The sequence below is a fragment of the Equus przewalskii genome, chromosome 26 (assembly GCF_037783145.1).
Source record: "Equus przewalskii isolate Varuska chromosome 26, EquPr2, whole genome shotgun sequence".
In the NCBI taxonomy this organism is placed as follows: Eukaryota; Metazoa; Chordata; class Mammalia; order Perissodactyla; family Equidae; genus Equus; species Equus przewalskii.
Genome location: NC_091856.1, coordinates 37,614,438 through 37,632,060, shown reverse-complemented (window position 1 = coordinate 37,632,060; position 17,623 = coordinate 37,614,438). Strand labels below are relative to the sequence as shown.

The 17,623-nt window shown below is 62.4% G+C and overlaps 1 protein-coding gene and 1 long non-coding RNA gene across 9 annotated transcripts in view; one reads left to right on the top strand and one right to left on the bottom strand.

Annotated features, from left to right (window-relative positions):
* Positions 1 to 9,607, bottom strand: part of CCDC187 (coiled-coil domain containing 187) — a 53,900-nt gene extending 44,293 nt beyond the window's left edge. For 6 of the 8 annotated variants that reach the window (XR_011533565.1, XR_011533564.1, XM_070596311.1 and 3 more), the window contains exons 1-3: positions 3,084 to 3,502; positions 2,197 to 2,702; positions 648 to 746 (exon numbers count right to left, since the gene is read on the bottom strand). Coding sequence is in view for 6 of the 8 variants with exons in the window: in XM_070596311.1 (XP_070452412.1) it covers positions 648 to 746; positions 2,197 to 2,702; positions 3,084 to 3,181 (703 nt within the window). In the remaining 2 variants the exon portion in view is untranslated. Of the gene's footprint in view, positions 1 to 647; positions 747 to 2,196; positions 2,703 to 3,083; positions 3,503 to 8,456; positions 8,576 to 9,473 lie in introns of those variants that run through there. The other 2 variants (XM_070596316.1, XM_070596317.1) reach the window with 2 other exon arrangements.
* Positions 3,546 to 9,044, top strand: LOC139079706 (uncharacterized). Its single transcript, XR_011533566.1, has 6 exons — positions 3,546 to 3,646; positions 4,396 to 4,571; positions 5,689 to 5,955; positions 6,289 to 6,351; positions 7,057 to 8,356; positions 8,573 to 9,044. It is a non-coding gene; the product is annotated as an uncharacterized lncRNA (long non-coding RNA).
* Positions 9,608 to 17,623: the final 8,016 nt, after the last annotated feature.

The following is a 17,623-nucleotide window of genomic DNA, read 5'->3' as shown; positions in this document are numbered from 1 at the left end:
GCTGCCCTCCAGCCCCTGGGATGTTCCCGGCTGCCTCTCCATTCTCACCCCTGCTATATGTCAAGGGAATGAGTGAGCCAAAACCTAGTGGTTCCCTAGGCCCCTGGACCCTTCTGCCGACCCACTGCCGACCCTTCAGCACCTCCCTGGCAAGGCGGGGCCATCGGTGGGACAGGCGGGCAGTGCCTCTTGCCTGCAAGATGGAACAGGGAGCCCAGGAGCTGGCAGGACCTGGAGGGCCTCGGGCCCAGCCGCTATGGCTGGCATGTGACCATGCAGAAAAGACCTCACCTATTCCATGAAGGAAATCTCAGCAAGGAGACGCCCCTGCCCAGCGCCCCCCACTTTGAGCCCCAGCCTGCCCTGCAGGCCCTGCCTGGATTCCCTCCCCGCTAGGGAAGCGGGGGGTTAGAAATCTGGCTCCAGAGAATGGCAGGCTGGGTCCAAATCTCTGCTTGGCCCCTTCATGGCTGGGGTCCTCTGTGACCCTCAGTGTCCTCATCTGTGAGTGGGGAATGTAACAGAGCCAATCTCACAGCAGGAGAGAGAAACCTCGCAGAGAGTGTTGGGTCCAGAACCGTGCTGCCCTCACCGTGGCCTAAGCATCGACCAGGGGTACCAGCATGGCCGGCCACAGAGCCACTCACCTGAGGCCTGGCTCTGGGAGACCGCAGAGGGCTCCCGATCCTGGCCAGGGATGGCCTTGTCTTCAACTCTGCGCTCAGCGGCACTCAGGACGCCTAAGCCTGGAGCAGAGTGATAAGAAGGAAGCATCGTAAGGAAAGAGATTCTGTGAAGACTTTCCAGGAAAAGGTCCTGGTTCAAAAGCCTTTAAACACAGCGCCTTTGACCAACGCCTCAGGCCCGAGCACATTCCGCAGGGCCAATCCCGACAGGTGCCGGCGCTTGGCTGGGAAGCGGGCTGGTGGCGCCATGGCTTTCCCACCAGAACTGGCACAGCTGTCTCCCAGCAGGGCTCCCCGTGCCCTCGAGCTGGGCCCACGCTGTCGGATCCCGCAGCACAGGAAGGGGATGTCATGGCAGGTGCCTAAGGTCTTGTTTTGCGAAGAGAAGTAATGACTTAGAGGGACGCACCCCGAAGTGCTGACCGGGGCAGTTTGGGGGAGCGAGGCACACAGGGAGGAGTGCCCACTTTGTGTCATTCTTCATGCTTTCCAGATGCGCTACAAGAAAGCGGCAGTGCCACCTCCTCTAAGAAAGAGTCGCAGAAGGACGGGTCCTGTGGGACTCCACTCCTGTGAGGGCCCTTGAGGAGCCAACCCACAGAGACAGGAGGTGGGGTGCTGGCGCCGGGGCTGGGGGAGGGGAGGGGGTGAGTGTTCAGTGGGCACAGAGCTTCAGTCTGAGATGAGAAAGTCCTGGAGATGATGGCGGGGACGGCTGCACAACAATGAGAACGTGCTTAATGCCACTGAGCTGTGCAGTTAAAAGTGGTTAAAATGGTAAAATTTATGTGATGTGTGTTTGCCACAATTTAAAAAAACAGAAGAGTGTATCTTAAGAATAATAAAAAACGAAACCCCTCTCCTGTCCCATGGAGAAAGCTAGGCAGCCGCACGGAGATAAAGCCACACGGCTGCACCTCGACCGCGTCCAGCACGGAGATGGTGGCCATGTCTTTAAATCCCCACCCTCGCCCGGGCCTGGCCGCCACGCCCCAGGGCCGGGCCACGCCTGGTCCTGAGGACCTTGCAAATCCCCTGCGGGTTTTACAGGGTTCCTGAGCCAAGTCCTCACACACCTGATCGCACCACTTGCCCCCCCGAGCCCCCTCCCCCAGGGCTGCGGACTCCAGGCCCAGGGGACCGGGTCCCTTCCACGCCTCCAGGCACGCCCTGTGGACACCCTGCCTCCATCCCAGCATCCCTCTTCTTTCCATCAGCCTCCCCAGCCTGTCTCTGTGTCCATCCGTGAATCAATTCTTCCTCGTGCTTAAGCCCAGCTGGGACACACCTCCCGGGAGGACCCCAAGCCCCATGCGGCTTCCAGGCTGTGAGCCCCTCTTGGGGCCTCGGGGACACACTGCACTCACCTACCCAGTTGGCCACCAGCCCGGGCGGGTCCACTCAGGCGCCCAGCACGGCCTGGCCTGCAGCAGCCCAATCCTACCGGCTCTCCACCCTCCCCGCGGCATCACCGCCCGCCTGCCCCTCACTGGGGAAACCTGCCACTGACCTGGGTAGGCCGGGGCTGGAGGGGCGTTCGTCAGTTTTCGAACTTTCCTCCGGGGGGCTGGCGTGGAGCTTTTGCAGAGGTGTGAGGTGCTGGAGAGTGTCCAGGTGCCAAGGGAGGCACAGCTCGCCTGCCCCCGCACCTGGGCCCGGATCTTGTCCCTCAGCTGCTCTAGCCGTGGGTTGCTCTCCCTGGGCTGCCGCCGGGGCCCCAGCACCTGGGGGGGCCTCTCCTTCCAGTGCCTGTGGGGAGGTGTGCAGGACCCATGGCCCCCAGAGGAGCCAGAGAGACGGCCGGATGACACTGAGCTGTCCCCATCGTTGTCTCTCTCGCCAGCTGACCACACCAGGTGGCTACAGGCCTTTCCCTGGGGGCCCAGCTCCTCGATGTAGTCAGACCAGGTCAAGTGGGGAGCTCCCCACAGGGCGCTTGGCTGCTGGGAAGGCCTGGGCCACCTCAGGGCAGCCATGAAGTGATCCTTGGCCGCAGGTGGACAGAGCCTGCCTTCCCTTGGGAGAGAGAAGCAGATACAGCTGGTCAGGGGTGGAGAACGGGCAGTGCTGAGCAGAACGCCTCACACTGTGTCCCCACTGTCCCCGGCACCCCCTGCTCCCGGTCCTTCCTGTCTCGGAACACCCACAGACTGAGAAAGGCCTGGGGGACCGACACATGCCCCTGTGCGTGACAGTGCCAGGACATTCTCTCTTGGATCCCAACCTCACCCCTTCCACGATCAGCCCGATTTACAGATGGGGAAACTGAGGCTGGGGAAGGCCCACAGCAGAGGCACCCTGGCCCCAAGTCCTGCTTCTTCACACTCACTCGGTGCCCTCCAGGGGAGACGTGCCATCTCCCAGCATGCTGACACGCCCCTAAGTCACAAACAGTACCTGGGCCTGGCGCTGGCCTTCCTGATGGTCGGTTTCCCTGGGCCCCCGAGGGAGAAGGGGCACTGCCTCTGGCTATCTTTAGGGAGGGGCCGGATCATTTCCCGAAGGCCAGACGGGTTGACATGGCCACAGGCCGGGGAGCAAGGGCGGAGCCAGGGGAGCTCCCAGTCCCCCCGTGCCCTGGGGTCAGATGGAGCTTTCACAGGGCAGCCTTGTGGTCTGCAGCCCAGCGCCCATCCCTGCTCACATGGGCGGGCAGGCTGCTGCCCGGCTACAGATGCCAGCCTGTCCCGGTCCCCGGCCTGCAGTGGACGCCCTCAGGACATTCATGGGAACTGGGTGGGTACGGTGGGCTGCCCGGCCCTGGGCTGATGGCCTGGGGGACCTTCCTAATGAGCTGCCTCTCAGCGGGGTGGGACAGAGTTCCGGGTGGCCCCATGACAGCATAATAACCCTGTGTCACTCAGCGACAGAGAGCCGAGGCCTTCAATTCCTGCTGGGGCTCTAGGTCGTGCGCCATCCCAGTCCTCCCAGGGCGCCAGGACCAGCGGCTGCTGTGCACGGTGAGTGAGCTGGCCAGGGTGGGGGTCAGGCTCGGGCTGGGGCCAGAGTAGGGTTGCAGTGAGGGAGGGGCTGGGAGTGGGGGGTGGGGCTCCCAGGGTCAGCGTTAGAGGCAGGGGCAGGGGCAGCCTGGGAGCCTGGGTGCAGGAGAGAGGCGCCAGCACGAGGCATGTCCCCAGCAGCTGGACGAGGGGCTGAGTGCTCCAGCCTTGAGGCCAACATGAAAACATCAGCCACCTCTCTTGAGGCCCCGGCCCTCTGGCCTCTTGGGGCTCGTCAGGGGAAGCGCACTGGCTTCCCAGCTCTCGCTGGCACATGCTCAGGACCCCTCTTGCACATGGAAATAGTTCTATAGATGCCCGAGTGCCTGGACCCCAGGCCTGCTTCTCCACCCCTGCACTCCTGGGAGAGCACCCCAGCCCCATCCACCCCCAGTGGGCTTCCTGTCACCCCGACGATCCTGACAGGGCAGCGTGGAGGGGAGGACGTGGGCTCTGTGGTCAGCTGGCCCTGGGCTCTGCATGGTCCCCCCAGGTGAGAGCTGGACCCCAGCTGCAGCATATCCTTGGGCAGCCAGAGACCCTGCCCCACCCGCCTCTGGGTAACGTGAGCATCCGCTGAGTTCACTCCGCGGTCGGGGAGCGGCCTAGCTGGTCAGGGACACTCACTGGTTTTAGCAACTGCCCTGAAGGCATTCCACCAGAGCGGCCCCAGAGAAAAGGGGCTCTGCAGCAGAAGACCCTAATTCCAGGCAGCACGGAGAACGGAGGGCCACCCTCGAGGCCACTCGGAAGAACCTGTCCTGGGAACCAGGACGCCTGGAGATGCTGCTGTCTCCGTGGCAGTTCACAGGGCACACAGCCCCATGACGAGCCACCAGCAGGAGGAAGGAGTCACCCTGGGGACAGGCCCTGCCTGGAATATGAGGTGCCGTCCCCTCCACCCCACCCAACCTCCCCTATAGTCGGGATGAGAGGAAGCACATGTGTGCCTCAGAGAATAGGGCAGCAGGACCCCAAATCCAGGCTCCAGCCCCAGGGCCCAGGACCACACCTGGCAGTCCAGACAGATGATATACCTACGCGGGCAGGTCCCCCTGCCGGCAGCACCATGGTGGCCATCTGGCTCTGCCTCATCAGCCTGGGCAGGAGTCCCACGCTGCCCAGCTCAACCGCAACACTGAGGACATGGCGCGGCAAGGCTGCAATGGAGCAGCTCCCACCCGTGTGTTTACATGTGGTCGGCCGTCCCAGAGAGCTGGCCTGGGGCCACACAGGGGAGCCCCAGGGGCCCTTCCCGTGGCTGCGGGGCACAGCATGTTCCTGTGACGTGCTGGGTGTACACGTGGCCTGCAGATGGCTTCTGCTACACGGGGCGGGGGGAACAGCTCTTGGGGTGCTGCAGCAAGCCAGGGCGCATGTCATAAGGTGGTGACCATGGCATCTCCCACACCACCCGTAGAGGCTGGACAACCGAGGGTACGCCCACAGACAGCCTGACCTCCTTCTGTTCCCAAAGAGCCTCCCTGCCCCGGGCAGGGTCCCCCAGCAGCCTTGATAAGAACAAAAGCCCACGGCCGCCACCTGGCCGAAGAACGGCTCTCGCTGTGGCCCCACCGCCCCCAGCCAGCCCCTGGCCCCTCGCATCAGTTGCGGTCCAGGGGACATTCTCCCAGCATCCTCCTGGACTCTCTGGCCCTGCTCCCGAAAGAGCAGAGGGAAAGGGTCATTCTGAGCAGAAGCAGTGGGAGCTGAGCGCTGAGAAGTTTCTCCCAGGGGAGGGGCGGCCTGGGGACCCTTTTCTGCCATTAGCAGGAATCAAGCTGTCCCCGGCGGTCAGTGGAGACTCTGACCTCTCCAGAAAGAAGGCCTGGAAATACGGCGGGCAGTCAGTTTAAATGCTCGACTGTTGATAAAAGCAAAGCCATGAAAACAAATGCGCGGTGAACTAGGAAACAAACCCGACAGGGCCCATGTCACCCTGTGAGTGTGACAAACTGCCAACTTCCTCCCTCTCCTCCCTGCCCTGCGGGGCCTTCCCACAGTCTCTTCACGACTGAGGCTCCAGATGCAGCTTGCACGGCCTCCCCCTGCCCAGACCCTGGCTGATGTCGCCCACAACTGCATGCCCTGCAGTAGCCCGTGCCTGCCCCAGGCTCTCGCACCCGCTGGGGCGACTGAGGCTCTGAGCTGGGCTGCAGCCCGGAGGCCGCGAGCAACAGCGTCAGCTCTCTCCCTGGGTCACAAACCGTCAGGCTCCAACAACGCCACTGGGCAGAGGCACAGCCTGGAGTCGAGGAGCGTCCCCCCAGGTCAGGCCTGCGCTCGGCCCCAGCAGCATCTCAGCTAAGCCTGAGCCCCACGCAGGTCCAGCTGGAGGCTTGCCCCAGCTGGTGAAAGCACACGCGGCTCCCGTCCTGACCCCTCCCTGGCTCGCGCCTGCCTGATGCCAGGTCCCCTCCCCTTGCTGTGTGAGTGGGGCCCCAGGGCCACTCCCAGCCATCTGCCTCCCCCCTGGGCCGGGGACTGCTGGGGTAGGGGTGGCCTGGCATGCGGATGCTCATGGCTGTAAGAGCCCCCAGCGAGGCCGGACCTATGCAGAGCAGGGAAGGATTCATGTCACACCGTCCGGCTCCGTTCCACAGGCGCAGCACGGTCTCACGTCCAGGGTCCTGGCGGGGTCAGAAGCCGGAGAGTCTCCACAATAGGTGCCACCTCCAGGGCCCCAGGAAAGACAGTGGCCCCTATGGGTCCCCAGGGCCATGCTGAGCCACTGATGGGGTAGGAGGGTCACAGGGCTTCTTGGTGGGGGAAGGGCGGGTGTGAAGAGCCAACGGAGCAGCCCACGGCCCACTGTGGGCACACAGTGGACACAGTGATGGAGAGCCCCGGCTCCCAGACACACAGATGCCCGCTGGTGACCTCGGGTAGGTCACTGAGCCCTTGGGCATCAGTTTGCTCCTCAAGAAAGCTGGCAGAACACTAGCCCTCGCCTGGCAGGGTTCTTATAAGGGTCCAAAGACAACATAGAGTGCCCCCTGGGGGCCGGGCACACACTAGGTAAAGAAAGCCAGGCACCTCTGTCCTCACGCAGCCCACTCAAGAGCCAAGACCGCCAGCCCAGGCCCTCATCTGCCGCCTGGGGCCGAGATGCACCTGCCAGTACAGCCCGAAACTAATGACTCACCAGGGCGGCAGTTTCTGGCCCTCACTGCCATCAGGGGCTGCCCCTGGCCTGGGAGCCAACTGTGCCCACACACCACACCACAGCCTGCTGCACTGTGAGGAGCACGCTGACGTTGCGGCCCGGGCTGGCGGGCGGCCTCGGGGCGGGGAGGGCTGCCTTCTGGAAGCTGGCAGGCTCTGCTCTAAGTGCCCACACTGTTTACCCCTCTCTGCCTCGTCGCTAGCAGAGCCAGCACTGAGCAGGCCTGGACAGGCTCAGGGACGGAGTCCGCAGATGGCAAGGAGAAAGGCCCGCCACCTCGCCACTGCCTCCAGGCCCCAGGGATGGAGACCACAGAGAACTCGGCAGCAACAACAGCTGGCACAGGCCTGGATGTTAGCATGGCTCCCAACGGCCACCTGCACAGACCCAGCCCTGGGGAAGCAGCGGTCCCCATCGTGGACAGACCCAAACTGGCCCTGGACCCTGATCAGAGTCTCGGTTGCAACAGGCTGTGCCCCGCAGCCCCAGGCAGCAGGGCCAGAGAAAGGGCAGGGGCTGAAGGGTCCAAACGGAAGGCCTCCCGAGGCTGACCCAGGCTCTGTCACATCTGGGGAAATGACTGGCAGGTGGCAAGAGCACCTGCGCACCGTGGGTCCTACTGCACAAAGCACACGCATCCCCTCTGATACACACTGTGCACAGAGACACACACAACAAACACACAGACACACACAACAAACACACAGACACACACAACATACATAGACACACACAACATACACACACAACACACAGGCACACAACATACGCAGACACACAACCTACAGAGACACAACAGACACGGACAGACACACCCACACACAACCCACATGTAAAGATGCACAACACACACACTAACAGACAACACATACACAACGCACATGCACAGACACACAACGTACACAGACACACAGACACACAACACACACATGGATACACAACAGACACATAACATATACACAGACATACAACATACATACACAAAATAGACACAAATACACACTGCCCTTCGCATGGGGGTCTGGTCAGGGCGGCACCCCAGTCTCTGCCGCCCAGCTGTGCTCCAGCAGACACAGCGTCTCCACCAGCTGCTCCCCAGGGAGGCCAACTGACACCCCGGGGCTGGTCGGGCCCCAAGGGGACTCAGGGCCACACAGAGGTGGCAGACGGAAGGGCAGGAACCAGGTGACACAACAGGTAGTGATTTGGGAGGACAGGTGGAGGTCGGGAGGAGGGTGCGGTTGAGGAAACCAGATGGAGGCGCTGACGGGGTGCCGAGGCAGAGATTAACACTGTGCACAGACGTGGACAAATGGCAGGGCGCGGAGCAGCGGGCTGCCAGCATCCCGCAGCCTCTGGGCCCCAGCGCTCACACAGCCCTCAGCTCAGCCACCAAGAACCAGAGGCAGTAGCCAAGTCAACCCACCAGCCCGCAGCCCCCCAGGGAGCCCTCAGACACTGTCCCCTCGTGCCAAGGAGAGACTCACAGCCAAGCCAACAGAGAGGTCAGCAGGGAGCTCCCCCACCCCCAGGCCCACCCAAGCACAAGGCCCCAGGCCCTGCCACCTCCCTGTTCTCCCGGCCCCGCACCCCACACCCCTAGACCTGGTTGGCCTCCTCCAAGGCCAAGGTCAGCTTCGGCCACCAGAGCAGCCACTCAGCATTCTGGCCATGGAGAGCACCATCTCCTGAGCCGGCCACCCCTTGGGACACCTTGCCAGGGCCAGGTCTGTGCCCAGTGCGTTCCCCAGGCAACCTGGGGCTCCTGACCAAGCCCATGAGGAAGGCGCTGTCACCTTGCCCACGGTCACAACAACCAGAGCAGAGACCTGCCCTCGGCACCGGCTCCCCCAAGCCAGGAGCGCCCAGGATAGCACAGCAGCTATGGAGCCCGGCAACTCCAGGACAGGAACCTGCAGACATGGACAACCCCACCCTGGGGACCAAAACCATTCCCAAAGGCTCAGAACAGTCAATATGGGCCACGGCTTCTGGCGGGCACGGCTGTGGGTCTCCTTCCACCTGCCCTAGCTCACACTCCTCAACAGGAGCCTTCCAGCAGGATGGGACAGCCGAGGGGCCCAGGCCCTTTGCCCAAGGAGAGTTAGCTAGAGGGGGTCCATGCTGCGCTGGCCCCACTGTCGGACAACAGACTTGCCAGGTGTAACCAAACACAGAGTCAGCCATCAGCACCAACCAGGGCCTGGGACTGTGTTTATCACCATTTTACAGCAAGTGCGGGGAGCTGAGCTCATTAGGCGACAATCTAGTGCCGCCCCACAGCAGGACCTAAGCCCAGGGGCAGGGCAGCCCAGTGGGTCTCACTCCCAGGGGCAGCCTAGCTTTGCCCTTAAGCAGGCCCCAAGCCCTCAGAGGGAGCCCCCAGACAGGAAGACCTCTCCCCAAGGAAGGAGAACAGAGGAGGGGTGGCTGGTCCTCACCTGGCCAGGTCCATGGAAGAAGGAAAGGCTGAGCCCCCTGCCCGCCCTGCGTGTACCCAACCCCCCCCATCCACCGGCCCTGTCCGCCTCCTGACCCCCCCCCTTCCCCTTCCCAGCCCCTCTCCCAGGTGCCTGGGGCAGATGGAACAGCGCTCAGCTAAAGCCCCTCCAGAGTACTCACCAGCTAGAAGGCTCCAGGCCTTTCCACCTGCCGAAAGGTGCCAGGCAGCAGCCATGGCTCAAAGGACACCTGCAAGCAGAACCCGGGGACCCGGGCACCCAGCTTCCAAGTACACGGTTAGATCAGGCGGGAGGCCCGCCCTGACGTTGCCACAGAAACCTGGGCGTCCATCCGTGCGGGCTCCTCCTCCAGGCCGGCTCTGCGGAGCCTGAGGCACCAGCGCTACGCGCCAGGGGCCTCCCCTGCGCGCCCGGCACCACCTGGGCGGGGGCGGGGGGGACACACACCTGGGGCTTTCCTCTCCGCTGAGCCCTAGGGCGCGGGCGCAGGGCAGCTAAGGGTCTCAGGGCACTGCCTAGACCCCGCCCCGGCTGGGGAGGGGGCAGTACGCGCCCGGCAAGCGAGGGGCGAGGAAAGGTCTCCAAGGGCTCGGTCCAGAGCCCCGCCCCACGAGTCACCGCGGCCGCCTCCCGCCCCCAGCCCGCTGCCCCTACTTTCTCTCTCCTTCCCAGGGAGCACCCAGCAGCCCCCCGGGTCTCTGGCAGCGCAGCCTGGCGGCTAGGAGCCAGGGTCCTGGAGGCGGACGGGGCCATCCGGTCCTTCTGAAACACGGTGCTGTTGGGGAGGGACACTAGGACAGTCCAGGTGGGCGGCGGCGGGAGGAGGCAGGAGGCAGAGCGGCGGCGAGGTCCGGAAGCGCCAAACTCAAAAGCCGCGAAGCCCCTCGCGTCCTGGGAACCCGCGTGGCAGCCTTGGCAGGGGACCGACCGGAGGGGCGCGGGGCACGTGGCGGCCGTCTGTGCCTGGACGCGCGCGCGGATCCTCGGGGCCCGGGTCGCTCGGCTTAGGATCTGTGCTCTTTCCCGTGGGCCTTGGACTAGTGTTTCAACTAGGGGAGCCGGTCAGTGTGTAGGGAGGGCGAGCTGCCCCCACCCCGCGCCCAGCTCCAAACGCGCGCCTGCAGGCGGGGGCGGGGCCCTGGGAGTCCTGGGGGCGGCTGCCGGCTGACGAAAATCGGGGGTCCTCCCAGCGCGATTTAGGTGGGCTGTGGGGCCCATGCCGGCAGGTGGCGCTCCGTCCCTGTCGTGGGCGGGGAGCCAGGGCCACCCCCACCCCCCACCAGGGCGGAGAGGGGGAATCTTCCAAGACTTTGCTGTCCCTGCCACCACCCCACCGCAAGAAGTTGTGCCTTTTCCCCTTAAGAAACACTCTAGAAAGATTCTTTTGCCAAGAAACTCTTCTTGGAATTCATGAAATTAGATTTGAAAGCAGACTCAGATCAGCCTGGGCTGTTGAATACGCAGGAGCTTGTCCCGACCCTCCTGGAGATGGCAGTGGGGGGGCAGCAGCCCCTCCCACCCTGGGGAGTTGCTGGACACTGTCCCAGGAGAGCTGGTGACCTGGCAAGGCTACCTCAGACCAGAGCCGGACCCTCCAAGCAAGACCCTGCTGGAGGGGGCCTCCTCTCTGGGCCAGAGGGTCCGGAGAGAGGTGACCCCTGGAGTTGACAGGCATGATGCTGGAGCTCTGTACTCTGCGCACCTTCCTGGACCTGCCTCCGCCACCACGGCCAGGAGACATCCCAGACTAGGGCTATGTCTGGACGCCAGGTGTCCAGCATCCGAAAGTGGATGAGGTCAGGTGTGTGCTGGTCCTGGGGCACAGGTTGACTCTGTCCGTGGACATCAGAGAAATGGGGAAGTTGTCCAGGCCCAAGGGCTGAGCATGAGGGCTGGAGCCTGGAAGAAGGAGCCAAAATTCCTCCCTGAGAGTTTCTGGAACATCCTTCCCAACCCCAAATCAGCGAAAAAAGGCCCCAGCACCCCCAGGGGGCAGCAGCACGTGTGCTGTCCAGAATCAGCCATCCGGTCCCCACGCCTCTGGCACCGCTGCCCGGGTGGACACAGCAGCCTGTGCAGAGTGAAGGGCCAGGAGCGCCTCAAGCTGGAATTCTGAGATGGAAGCTGCAGATCCAAAAAGCACCACAAGTCAAACAAATTAAAATATTCTTTCTTTGTTTAAAGGAAATATGGCAATGTAGATGAGTCTCCGAGCTTTCAAACACCTCTCCTGGTCACCTGGCCACCTCTTCAGTCAATGGGTCCCAGGTCTGAAAGCTGGCTCAGGGCCGAAACTGAGTCCGGGATTGTGCTGTTTGTGGGGTGACCATCTCGGCCTCTCCGTCTCCCATCCTTAATGTCCTCTGACCATGTGAGAAAGGGCGCATGGCTCTGCCTCCCCAGGGGGACCTACAGCAACTGCACTGGGGAAGGGAGTGCCAGAGGTTTTAGGGGCCATAGGACCAGGCCAGGGTCGACACTGGTATCCAGAGACCCCTGTTAGAGTGGTGATTAATGGCATTCTGCCCAAGGTCCAGCTTACAGGGGGTCCACTGGGTTGCAGACCCACCTAGTGGTCACTTCCCCAGTCTGTGAACAATGATTGACATTTGCCCCATGGGATCCTTGGTCTGTGGGCAGAGCCATCATCGTGATCATAGTGCAAAGGTTAAAGGAAAGCTGTGCAACTCCTCCCTCTGCAGCCAAGAGAGTAAAGGAGACCAAGGTCGCCTGTGGGGAGGGAGACGGCGAGATTGGTGCCGTCCTGGAGGAGCTGAAGGATGCAGGGGCATTGGTCCCCTCATACGTCCATTTCATTCACCGGTCCAGTCCTTACTAAAAGGGAATAGATCCTGGAGGGTGACCACAGCCTCCAGGGCAGAGTGATGTGGCCCCAGGGACACGAGGCCCTGTGGTATGGTGCATTCTCCATCCCATCAGAGACAGACCACGTCCTCCACATGGATGCACACAGCACATATGTGCAGCTGCCCAGGGCTGTGTGTAACTCCCCTGCCCTGGACCACAGCGACGTTCCTCACAGTGTCACATCGATCCATTTCCTCAGTGACATGATGTGGCTGGGCTGGCTGAGCAACATGCCGTGGTGACACATGGGCACTCAAGAGGGCGGCCTCGGGCAGCAGCAGATGCCACGGCCAGAGATCAAGGAGATTCTGAGGCCTGCCACACCTGTAAAAATTCTAGCGGCCCAGGGCAAAGGGGCGTTCCTGGGCACCCGCTCAGAGCAAAGGACGGGTTCTTGCATCTTGCACCTTCCGCCATGAAGAGGGAGGCACCACTCCTGGCGAGCTTCTGCAGGCGCTGGAGGCAGCACAGCCCCCACCCAGGCATGTGCTCTGGCCGTTTCCCAGGTGACACAGGGCTGACAACTTGGAGGGCACCCGGAGCAGGAAAAGGTCCTGCAGCGGGCAGGCTGGTGTTGCCTACATCAGTCATGGGCAAGCTTGTGGGCTTGGTGGGCAAGCCCAGCAGGAGAATCAGGGCCCAGGCCCCTGGGGTCTGCAGCAAGGTCATGCCATCTGCAGGAGAGAGTGCCAGGCTGTTGTGGGCTGAATGTTTCTGCCCTTCCCAAATCCATACGTTGAAGCCCTAAGCCCCAGTGTGGCCATCTGGAGTAGGGAAGTAAGTAAGGTTATATGGTGTCATAGGGGTGGGGCCCTGAACGCATAGGATTAGTGTCCTTATAAGAGGAAACATGAGAGAGCCTGCTGTCTCTCCCTTTGACCCCTGCCCCTGTGCACGCACAGAAGAAAGGCCCGTGAGGTCACAGTGAGAAGGTGCCTGTCTGCAAGCCAGGAGGTCCTTCCTGGGAACCTAGTTGGCCAGCACCTTGATCTTGGACTCCCAGCCTCCAGACTGTGAGAAATAAATGTCACTTGTTTAAGCGGTCCAGCCTGTGGGGTTTTGCCATGCAGCTTGAGCTGACTAAGACACACACCTTTTGAAAAATAAGTCCTAGTGTAGCTGGGCACTACCCACCATGTGACGAGAACTGCCCATGGTGAGCACAGTCATTGGGCCACCCGGTCACAAGGCAGAGCAGGCCCAGCGCAGCCCACGTGAAACAGAATACGGGGCATCTGGAACCCAGCAGGGGCAGGGGCATGCCTGAACAGGGGGTCCAGGCCCCACGGCACCCACTGCCATGGCACGCGTCCCCTCAGCTCAGCAGCTGCAAGAGGAGGGGCTTGCCAGCCCAGGCTGACGAGGCAGCTTGGGGCCCTGCATGTACACGGGGACAGCACGTCAGTCTCACTCAGGGCCTGAAAGGCAGGGGGTGGAGGACAGCCTCCAGTGGGGAGAACGTGGCCTCTGGTCCCCCTCTTTGTGTGGGAAGAGAAATGGCTTGAGGGGCAGGGGGAAATGGCCTCCCGCCTGGTGAGGGACCCAAAAAAGAAAAGAGTGGACCCTGTGGAGAAGGAGGTCTGGGCAGAGGCACGAGGATGGGCACACGTCCCCAGCAGGAGGTACACCTGGGCCTGGGGACAGAGGGTGGAAGCAGGGGTGCCCCACTGCCATCACCCCGAATGACACTGGGAGCCCGGTGCTTCTCATCCCTAGAACTCTGGGCTCTGCAGCGGGGGCTGCAGCCTGTCCCCCCCACGTCCTCCTGAGCCACCCTCAGGACAGAGGCCCCAGGAATGCGGGCAGAGCTGCTCTGGCCGTGGATTTGAGTGAGTGTAGGGTGGGCTGCGTGGAGCATGGAGACCCTCCCAATGGGAGGGCTCATGGCCAGCTGAGGGGCATGGCCAGCCCTCAGCCCCTCCAGGTTGCCCTCAGCTCCTCCGGGTCGCCCTCAGCTGCAGAAGGCCGCCTTGCCCACCAGGGTGCCCCTCCTGGGGCAGCCCAGTCTGGGGACTGAGCACGGCGGGGTACAAAGGCCTGGTCATTTCAGCTGGACGAGGCCACTCTGACAGGCCGCACTGGCCCCAGAGCTCCCACGGGGCCGCAGGACAGGCCTGCCCCTCCCTCCCCATCCGACAGGTACCGGTCCCTGGGCACACGGCGCACCTGAACTCTGCCTTGGCATCCGCTTCCAGATCACCCGACCCTCGACAAGGGGGCCAAGGTCAAACTGGATACTCTGAGGGAGGGGCAGACATGTCGGCTCCAAACCTTCGTGCTCAGACCCCAGAAGACCCTTCACTCTCCCGCCTGGAGGCGGGGTGGGGAGGAGGGCGCGGCTGGGGGCGTTGAGGATGTAAAACTCCCGTTCCCTGGCTTTCTGCGTGGCCTCGTCCCTTCCACTCCCGGCTTCAGCCCAGCCCTCCACTGAGCAGAGCCCCTCGAGCTAGTCTGGACCACACCTCCGAGTCCCCCCGCCCCCCGTGCTGCCTGAGGGCCCATCCCAGCTGCTGGTGGACCTGCTTCTCTGCGCCCCGCTCTCTCGGGCCTGTGGACTCAGCTACAGTTCCCCTGTCTCCACAATCGGGGTGCATCTCCTCTCCTGCTCTCTTTGTCTTTAGGAATTTATAGCTTAAACCAAACAAACCGTTGCCATAGCTTGAATGGGGCTTCCGGGGATCAAAAGCAAACACACTGGTCAGTTTGTCCTTTACCCAGAAACCGGAAGTCCAACACATCAAATGGTGATGGCACGCCCCCCCTCCCCAACTCCGCCCGCTTCCCCTCCAGCACTGGCTCTGCATTCAGATCACCCCCCCCACCCCCCACCCCCGGCACTGCAGGTCAGTAGGGGACATTTTCACCGTTCACAGTGGGGCTTTTCCCTCGTTTCTGAATCAGCCTTGCTCTCTGCTCTGGGCAGCCCTGCAGGGAGAGGGAGAGACCCTGGAGGCTCCAGGCCCTGGGCAGCATCCATGCTCCCATCCTGGGAGATTCGCAGCTGGATGGGAGGGCAGTGGCTGTCTCACAGACAGGAGTGGGAGGGTTCCAGACGCTTCTCCGATTGGGGCTCCCTAGGGCCTCTCATGGACGCCTGCTTTGCTACACTGATGCTGCTGCCCCCTGGACACCTCGGCCATCGCCCCTGGGTTAATTAGGGCCGCGGACACACGGGCCCACACCAAGGGGAGCCTGAAAACCATGCACAGGATCCCAGGGCCCAGCATCTCTAGGATCCCTCCCTCTCCCCAAGGGACTGGCCAGATGATTTGGAAATTAGGAAAGGACCTCTGTCCTTGTCCCAGGGCAGCTGTGAAGAATGAACCGGTGAAAACAACCCCTACCGACCTGACCTGCAGTGCTCGCCTGGCGGAGGGCTGGGAGAGGGGCCACGCTCACCCCTCAGAGGGCTGGGGGTGGAGGCTGCCTGGTTGAGTGAATGCAGAGCAGGCTAGGGTTGCGGGGAGGAGCAGCAGCACCAGGAGAGGGGCCCTGAGGAGGATGTGGGGTTTCCATGGCAACCATCAGCCAGCTGGGCTGGGAACCACCTGGCAGAGACTCCAGGAAGAGACCCCCTGCTGTGGGTGAGGGTTGGGTAGGGGGCTGGCAGGGGTGTGGTCCCACTCTCCTGCTCTCCTTCGGCTTCATCGCTGCTGGATGGACAGATGGACTTGTCACAGGGACCCCACTGAGGGGACCCCAGTTCTTTCTGGCTGCTGCAGGCCTGCCTCAGGCCTCACATCCTCCCCGGCAGCCGAGAGCGCCCACTGCCTGCAGCAAGTTGAGGCGTGGATCTTGTTGGCACGGGGAAGGGGTGCTCAGGGCCCCTTGAGACTTGCCCCAGGAGCTAGAAGGTCCCTCTGTGCCCAGGACAGCTGGCCGCCTCCCAGCTCTGCTGAGTCCTGCGCCCTCCAACTTTTCCCCACACTGCTTCTGAGTGCCAGGTAACCCTGGCACAGCACCCTGCCTCCCGCCTGCCCGGGCCCCGTCCTCGCAGCGAAGTGGTCATGCATCCTCTGAGCACCCCTCCATTCTCCCTCCGTACAGCTGTGCACCCCACAGCCCCAGCCCCAGGACTCAGGGCTGGCACAGGCCCCCTCCAGCCCTCTTGGCTGACTAACATGTGGCTGGGAGTGACCATGTCAGAGGGGAAGGGCAGGGGCTGGGGTGGGTGGAGGCGTCCAGAGTCTGACTTTCATGGGAGGGGCAAGTGCAGGTTGGTAGGGTGGCTCCCACAGGTGTGAGTGGTCCTGTGGGGACCCGGCATCCCCCCAGCTCTGTGACCACACCCCACACAGGGGCCAAGGCCAGGGGAAATGAGGAAGGGGTGGCCCTGAAGGGGGAGCCACCTGCTGCAGGGCGGCTTCCTCCTGTTCCAGCTGCTTTTCCAGGTTCCCAGCCAGCAGGCCAGCTCCCGTTGTCAGCCTAGTGACCCCAGAGGCCCCTGGGCCCCCTCTGGTCCTGCAGCCAGTGGAGAAGCTGTGCCCGGAGAGGCCCCTGCCTCTGTGCAGAGCTCTCAGCCAGGCAGGAGGAGTCAGCCCCTGGGTGGCTGGAGGGGGTCAGTGCAGACGCAAGGTTCATGGTGACAGCTGTCCCTTGCAGAGTGTCTGCTGTGCTCCAGGCCCAGGCCAAGGGCTTCACAGGCAAGACTTCATTTGCCAGGCTCCCATCTGAGAGAGGAGAGAGAGGTCCAGAGAGGGGCTGGAGCCCCAGCTTGTGAGCAGCTGAACTGGGCCTGAGCCAGCGCCCTGGCTTGTCCTTGGCTCTAGTGGCCGCATAGCCATGGCCCTGCTGTGTCCCAAGCACCACACTTTCCTTACATTCTAGACGGACGGGGTCCAAACAGACAGAGGCTCTCTCATCAGTCAGCAAGCGTGGGCGTGTGAGCCTCGCTCCAGGAGCCGCAGCGATTCCAGCTGGCCCTGCCCACCTGGAGCACACAGGTGCGCTGCCCAGCCTTCTGGTCCGGACCAAGGGGAAAAGAGGAAGCAGCCTAATGTCCACAGTGAGGGCCTGGTTAAATAACAGTGACACATCCTCAAGATGAATGTCACACAGCCCTATTTGTGACAACATGGATGGACCTTGAGGGTATTATGCTGAGTGAAATAAGTCAGAGGGAGAAAGTCAAATACCATATGATCTCACTCATAAGGAGAAGATAAAAACGACAAAAAAACCCCCAAAACATATAGCATTGGAGATTGGACTGGTGGTTACCATTGGGGAAGGGGGGAGGGGGAGGGCAAAAGGGGTGATTAGGGTCACATGTAAGGGGATGCACTATAATTAGTGTTCGGGTGGTGAACATGATGTAATGTACACAGAATTCCAAATATGATGCACATCCGAAAAAAATAAAAATTAAAAAAAATACAAAACAAAAAAGAAAATGCAAGATGAATGTTACACAGCCCCGCCCCCAGCATGTCTGGGAAAACC